The following is an 8,284-nucleotide window of genomic DNA, read 5'->3' on the forward strand; positions in this document are numbered from 1 at the left end:
TCGGACTCCAGAAAGGTCTTTGGTTAGTAACTTTAATGGGACAGGCAGAGTTAAAGTAGGTGATGAGGGGGTTGGGGGGAAGGGGGTGAGCTAGGATCCCAGTGTGTCAGTGTGCCAGTTCCCCCGGCAGTCTAGGCCTATAGCAGCATGACAAAAGCTGGTCCAAGCCTGATCCAGCTCAGAATCAGTTCTGCTGTGGGTTGTACTGGTTTAATGTTTAGATGTCGGGCTTCAAGACTACTCAAACACACTGTTTAAAGCTGCACCACTCCGATTAACTCGTATGTGTCACGTTTAAGAACAGTGTTAAAAAAGTGGTCCTCTGTAAAGTCAAAATACAGCGCAGACAGATCTTCTAAAGTCAGTTTACACTCACACCAACGTAAATATTAGGGTTGTACTTTCTTGAAATACAACTACATCAACACACCCAGCCGCACTCTCAGGTCTATGTCTTCCATTCACCTCACTACACCACCCGCCCGCTTAACCACCATGGGGTCCAGAACCTTCAGCCGGTCTGCCCCCCGCCTCTTGAACTCCCTCCCACCAGACCCACCAGACATCCATAACATCAACTCTCTTTCCATTTTTAAATCACATCAAGACACATCTCTTTAAACTGTCATATTCACTCTGATAACACCTCTTCACTGCGCTGTATCTGATCCTGTTAAATTTTTTTTGTTGTTGATTTTATCAGCTTGATTTTGATATTGTTTTTTAAACTCTGCCCTGTACGGTGACCTTGAGTGCTGAGAAAGGCACCTTTAAAATAAAATGCATCATTATTATTATGATTATTATTATTATTATTACATGGAAAGTTGTCCACGTCTGCAGTGGTTGATTGCCTAGCTTTTGTGCCGGTTTTCCAGCATCCTCTGTGGGTAATACGCTTACTGTTGACAAGTCCCTCCAACAACCCCACTTTAAAAAACACAAAACGACTGTTTTTGAACTATGTGTTTCAAATATCTATGATTTTTTATTTGTTACATTTTTCTATTGAAGCTTAATGCTCAGATTTGGTTTCATGAATGTGCTTCTTTTATTTCAAGCCAGGTTTCCAGAGTCTCCTGTCAGGCTTTATCCATATATTAGCAGTAACAATTAATAGTGCAGCATTTTATTCTAAATTGTCCCTTAAGAGCTGTAATGTCATCACTCATGCTATTAAAGAGATGTGGAGACCCTTTTTCAGGGTTTTAATTCTTAAAAAAACCCATTTCCTGGAACGAGTAATTTAATTAAAGGTTGCCTTGGTGTAAAGGTTCTTTGGTTCTATGACATTAGCTCAATTGTATTCACCTCCTTTTCTCTCAGATAAATGGAGTGGACATCCAGGACAGGGAGGAGGCGGTAGCTATTCTCACCAGAGAGGACAGCACTAATGTCTCCCTGCTCCTCGCACGACCTGAGATAGAGGTGAGGAAATTGGATATTCAGTCTTTGGGGAGCCCTTAGTCTGAATACTGACCTAAAAATGACTTCTCCTGCATTTTTTTCTACACCTTTATTTAGCAAAGAAATGAGTAGAAGTTATGTGGAAAGGAGAGCTTTATATGGATGTTTAGTCATGAGGTTGGGGAAGATACAGGTCAGAGGTGGGGCAGAAAAGGAAAGAGGTGTGAAAACATGATAAGCCTAGAGATAAGGTACAGAAAGAGGCAGAGACAAATGGTGCTTGGACTCACGATGTTAATGTAGCAGCGCTTTGTTTCCCTCAAGGTCACTCTTCCAGCTGATATGAGGGCCCTATTTTCACACACAGGGTGCCCCTCAACAACACTCCTCACAGTCTACAAGACAACACGGAACTTAACATATGCTGCCCCACTCACATTCATTTTACTGCATGCTATTGTGAAAATGAGCTGCAGATGGAGACAGTATTTGTGAGGATACAAAAATCTGTATGCGGGCTGCATTTGCACACAGAGAGCTAAAGGGCAGATTTAAAAGGCACTCATTAAAAACGTCTAAGTCAAACACACACACGCGCACACACACACACAAATAGCCTCTCCTGCTTAAATACGTCCTTGTATTTGGAGAGACGAGCACGAGCACTACCTGTGAAAAAAGACTGATGAGATTTATATTGTGATGGCGCTGTCCCACATTAAGATTCAAGAGAGAGAGGTGAAGACGGAGAATCATCTGAGGGAAAAGCACAAGCAGAGATTAAAGCCTGATCTGTTGTCTTAGGGGAAGACAGAGGGAGAGAGCACTGGAGGGATTGTAGAAGAATAAGAATGAAGATGAATATAATCAATACTTGGTCTTGCAGTCTGCACGCAGTTCACATTCAAATCAAATCAATTAGCTCAAGATCGACTGAGCCTGAGGAGGGAGTTGTTTACTTATTCAAACACACGTGTTAATGTCATATTTGATCAGCTTTTGAGGGGAGGCTGATCAAAAGAGGAGAAAGTAAGTTTTACCATTTTAGAGGAACAATCACATCCTCTGATATGAAATACCTGGACATGAAAATTCAGTTAGACAATTTTTTTATGCAGACCAGTTACTCAGTAGAAACCAAATGCAAATGTGAAGTAGCGAGCTTATGTAAAAATATGACACAGCACTAGCTCCATCTAGTGACGAGAAGGAGCATTACCTGTATGGATTTAAAAATACAGTGTACTTATTTACGCTGCTTTTACCAACAATGGATGGAAGGACAAAGATTAACGAGAGAGGGGCACTCATTTTGATGAACCTGAAGTGATTATATTTGATTATAAACACGCCTAATTGTACCTAATCCCAACAAGGTATCTCATGCAGTCTCCATACTGAGAAGGTTAATTCCTCTATTCAAAGAGACCCCAAATCAACTTACCATGAAGTAGCACTTGACAAAAGGGACAGGTAGAAACCTCGAGCAGAACTAGCCTCGTAGGTAAACAGCCATCTTCCTTGATGAAGAGTGAGGCAGAAAATGTGATTTAAATTGTGCTTTGTTATTATCTGGCCCCAAAGTTTGATGATATAAAGTCACATTTCTGCTGTGACTGTTTCAGAACATAAGTTATTGCCTGTAATATAATCATGCACAAAAGTTATGCTGGCAGCTGGCAACAAGCGGCAGATGGGAACAGTTTGAAATCAGCTGGTGATTGTAACAGATCATACGGTTTTACGTTCACATATGACACATATTAGTTGATTATTGTGTCTCAACTGACTTCAGAAATCAGTTATGATGGACAAATAATCAGTGGTGGACAGTAACAAAGTAAATTTACTTGAGTACTGTACTTAAGTACATTTTTTGAGTATCTGTACTTTACTTGAGTATTATTTTTTGGGGGAACTTATTACTTTTCCTCCACTACATTCAGAAAACAATTATTGTACTTTTTACTCCTCTACATTTCTATCAATGCTCTAGTTACTCACTACTTTTGCTTTGAAGTCAGCTCATGAATTTCCTTCTCTTTTCTGAAATCTGATCCCTGAGACATTAAAATGTGTTTGTGTAGTTCTGTTTGTCTCAGTGGTTTAGTCATACCTGTATATCATGCATCTCCACGGTCGAACGTGGAGCAAACACAGAGCAAATTTCACTCAGTTCATTTAGAGGTCGGTAATGATGGCTATAATTCTCCACCTGAGCACCCATGGTCATATCTTCAGCCCGTGTTAGAGGTTTTTGAAATGAAGAATGATACGTATCGTTTGAAATGTTCTTCCTGTTTCCCACTCTGCCCAAACATACAAAAACTCACAGTCCAACCTGAGAAAGCGTGTTGAGCTACGTAACGTTTGTTTTATTCCCGATGAACATTTCAAACTAAGTTGTCTGTGCTTGGAGTAACTTAGTAAAACGTTTGACATTCAGGTTTTTATTTTCTTTCTAATGCATTTTTTTTATCTTTGTCCTTTCTCTCCAAATATGAATCCCATCAACTTAATTCAACACCCTGTGTCTAACACACCTGTACCTGTCAGAATGACAACCAGCTGGATCAGGATGAGCTGGATGTGGAGCCACTGGACAATGCTGCTCACCTGCCCAGCAGCCACAGGGTGAGGAGCAACACCTTCATCCTGGGTGCTGGATCAGGCTCTGTCTCCAGTGGGAATGTGCTGAGTAGCCACTGCCGCTCACTGAGCAGAGACTCACCTGATTTGCTCCAGACGGTCCTGAGCAACAGTCAGGAGCTGGACAGCGGGGTGGGTCGTACGGATGAAAGCACACGCTACGAAGAGTCGTCAGAACACGATCTCCTGGCAGACGACCACACCAGCGCCTCCAACACAAACGCAACCAACACGCCCGGCAGCATGCGCAAGTTTTTGTCCAGCCGAGGGGACACGCCACCTTTGCTGCACTCCCAGGACCTCCAGTTCAGCACGGACTCCCTCTTAGGACTGGACTGTGTTAATGGAGGAGGGCTGGAGCAGGTGGAGCGAATGGAGAGGGCCTATGTGGCTGATCCCATGAGGATGATGATGCCTGGCCTGACTGAAGAGGAGTGTGAGAGGTACAAAGAGCTCCTTGAAATCAAATGCTACTACGAGAAGAACAGTAATGATGTGATGCATCTTGGAGGTGAGGGGATGGCACTGGAGGAAGGAGGCGTCTCTCTGGATGTGAACAGGAACGAGAGCCTGACGCAGCATGAGATGGCTCTTCTGGAAGAGGAGCTGCGCCACTTGGAGTTTAAGTGCCGCAACATCTTGAGGGCGCAGAAGATGCAGCAGCTGAGGGAACGATGTATGAAGGCCTGGCCTCTGGAGGAGAAGAATGGAGTGGGTGCAGGGGTCGGAGCAGGACGTTTGGAGATGAATGGTGCTTTGGTCAATGAGGAGTCCTGTCACCACGCTCTGTCCGACATCAACGAGCTACCAGAGAGGGAACGCTCAGACAAGGACAGTACCAGTGCCTACAACACTGGAGGGGAAAGTTGCAGGAGCACCCCTCTGGTCACTGAACTGTACCCTTCACACTCCACACAGAGCCTGGAGAGAGGAGAGATTCATCCTCACTCCTCCACTAGACAGAGAGAGAGAGGAACCAGGGCCGAGAGAGGAGACGGGTCACAAGGAAACCTCAACCACTCTCACAGGAGAGGAAGTGAATCAAAGACATCCAGCCCTGGGACTAAGGTTAGGTCCCTGACCCGGGATGCAGGAACAAGAAGGGGCTCAGATGGGGGGGTTAGACGCAGCACAAAGACCAATGGGACAGCTGAGAGGACTGGCGGATGCAGCGCAGATAACAGCCCATACCTGTCCCGCCGTAGGACTGATACAAATCCACCTCAGCGCTACCTGAGCTGCATGCAGCTGAGGTCTCCCTCCACCTCTGATCGGCTCGGTGGACTTCTAGAGGGCTGCATTGAAAACGGGGGGGATGATAGCCCGATGAGCTTGGGTAGCACGTGCAAAGATGTTTCGCAGGCTCCAGGTGCAGCACCCTTACCCATGTCCTCTCCACTGCTTCCTGCCTCCCCTCGCATGGAGTGGAAAGTGAAGATCCGCAGCGACGGCTCACGTTATGTGGCCAAGCGGCCTGTGAGGGACCGCCTCCTGAAGGCACGAGCCATGAAGATCAGAGAGGAGCGCAGCGGCATGACAACAGACGACGACGCCGTGAGCGAAATGAAGATGGGTCGATACTGGAGCAAAGAGGAGCGCAAGCAGCAGCTGCAGAAGTCCAGGGAGCAGCGGCGGCGCAGGGAGTTCATGATGCAGAGCCGTCTGGACTGTATGAGAGAGCGTGAGAGGGAGCAGGGCGGCGGTGGCGGCACCGCGGGACAGCAGGGGACGACAAACCAGCAGGAACCAAACTCCATCCTGGAGCTGTGCCACCGCAGGAGCATGAAGAAACGCAGCCGCAGGATCCTGGACAACTGGATCACGATACAGGAGCTGCTTGCACACGGAGCCAGGTCTGCTGATGGGAAGAAAGTGTACAACCCCCTGCTGTCTGTCACCACAGTCTGAGTAAGGTGGGAGGGATAACAAAGTGCCAAAGTGTTCTGATCAGGCCTTGAAAGTGAGTACAAGCTGCTTTGGCACAAACACTTATCAGTGAGGTGTTCTGAAACACAAAGTGAAACTGATTCTCCTGCAGTTTGTTTGGTTGAAAGGACCTAAACCTACACTTCTGAGCCTTTTTCATAATGCTTCATGTGAACCATCTCTTGTCTAACACAGAAACCTGTTCCACTTTGTCAGATTTAAAACCTTGACGTCAGAGTCTGTGCACAAGACAAAAAAAGAACTGTTGGAGTTGAACAAGTAGACTCTCAGACATTAAGTGGAACTAGAGCACACATTTGCATTTTGGACTGTTACATGTTCAGACAAATCCTTCCAGAGATACGTCACCACATGAGAGATGGCACCTCCTGCTGTGAAGCGATTACGGAGGAGGTGCACAGAGTCTGTTTTTTCTTTCAATCCTGAACGAAATCACTAGTTGAAGGTAAGAACCATGCAGCTGTGAAAACCTTATCAGTAAAAGCCACTTCTGTGCCATAAAACTTTTTTCAATTCCACAAAGGGCTTTTAGCCTGAGGACATTTTCTGAACATTGTGCGTGAGTTTATGTCGTTACTCATTCTTGCTGTGTTATTGTAAAAAAGAAATGCTCCCGTGGGTTGACGCAGGAGATGAAGCTACACCCTCCCTCGTCTGACGGGGTGCTTTTTCATAATGAGGAGCTGAGCGATGCCTTCCATTCAGACACGTGTGAGTGTAGAGCACATTTTTCAAAGCAGCACAAAAAGGCTACTATAGCTGAGAGGATAAGTATGTAAGCACAGAAAATCAGACTGTTTTTCTTTTTTTTTTAAGAAAAGACGCATTTCATCACAAAAAGCACAGAAATCATTTGATGTTTTCATTTCAAAAAGGCACATTTGCCATTTAAAAATACTACACACAAAGTCTGGGTCAGCACTCGACATCATTTCAACGATGACTGTGAATATTTTTGTTTGTTTGTTCCATGTTGTTCCTTTTGGATGTTACAGTCCCGGTCTTGGTTCAGATGTTTTAATTTTTTTTAAATCTGTGCTCTCAGAACTAACTGCTGTATCATCATCTGACAAAAAGCATCCATGATTACAGAATATTGCTAACATTGGTGTGACTAATTTATAAAACCCCAAGTTGATTTGGCATTTGCATGTTTGATATTCCTGGAGAAATCCTTTTTTCTATTCCTTTAAAAGACTAAAAGCCTTTAATACCGTGATCGTGGATGTGTCTTTCTAAGAACTTGTTTAAAATTCTAGCATAGACGAAACATGGTGTACTTGTTCATTGTTGTGGTGTACTGTGTCTGACATTTCACAGTGAAAGCTTTTCTAAATAAATGCTGTGAACAAAGATCGATTCTGGAAGTGTTTCTTTGTTGTCGTATGTCGATATGAGGATGTGTTCAGTCAATCAAATGATTACACGTCATCCCCAGAATAATCATTTTCAATATTGTAGGCCCGAAATATATGTCAAATTTTGTATCAAAGTTGTAGCTCAGCCCCCCTCCACTAGCTATTAACTACTGCCATAATGCTTTAATGCTCTACTACCAGAATGTAAACAAGCACTGATGTCAGCTGGTAGCTTGTAGCTCGGCAAGTTTGGCCGCATCTTCACTCTATAGATAGAGATAAAGTTGTATGTAGGCTTGTGGACGATAACCTGCAGTGAGGACTAAAGGCTGGTAGTGCTAGCTCTGCAAGTGTTAGACCTAGCGGCAACCTCTGGTCTAAAATATGAGTCCAATGCAAAAGTGCTAAAAACTGCAGTTCATCGAAGATCTGCTTGAGGCCCACATACACACCAATTCAAAGCCGATCTTTACAGCAGAAATAAACATGTTTACAGCCTGGTACAAAAAACGAGTGTAGTCTGGATCGCTCATTTCTTGATCGGCACACACAGTACGGGGGGTGAATTTTTTTCTAACATGGCAATTTCAAAGATGTTGAGATTATGAGTCTAGGCGTTTTCCCACCACAGGAACTTTACCCCGGAACTACGTGCATTTCGACCGGAGGAACCAGGGTCTAAATTTAGTTCAGGGGTAGATAATCTCCCTCCTGAAAAGCCCCTGCTTGGGGGTAGTACTTTTCAAAGGTCCTGGGACTTTCGGTTGAATGAAACAGTGTTTGTGGAGTTTACACAGTTGTTGAAACACAGAGGGAGTTCCTGAGAATGCATACTAGTTTAGTTTTTTAAGATTTCAAAATATTATTTAATATCATTCTTCCATATGTCACTGGCCTCATTTGCACAATCTACCCGGGACTTC

The 8,284-nt window shown here is 44.3% G+C and overlaps 1 protein-coding gene across 1 annotated transcript in view; it reads left to right on the forward strand.

Moving 5' to 3' along the window:
• Positions 1–7,360, forward strand: part of LOC117821629 (PDZ domain-containing protein 4-like) — a 41,903-nt gene extending 34,543 nt beyond the window's left edge. The window contains exons 8-9 of the mRNA XM_034696044.1: positions 1,327–1,428; positions 3,964–7,360. Coding sequence (XP_034551935.1) covers positions 1,327–1,428; positions 3,964–5,964 — 2,103 coding nt within the window. The 3' untranslated portion in view covers positions 5,965–7,360. The remainder of the gene's footprint in view (positions 1–1,326; positions 1,429–3,963) is intronic.
• Positions 7,361–8,284: the final 924 nt, after the last annotated feature.

This window comes from Notolabrus celidotus, chromosome 11 (assembly GCF_009762535.1).
Source record: "Notolabrus celidotus isolate fNotCel1 chromosome 11, fNotCel1.pri, whole genome shotgun sequence".
NCBI classification, from domain to species: Eukaryota; Metazoa; Chordata; class Actinopteri; order Labriformes; family Labridae; genus Notolabrus; species Notolabrus celidotus.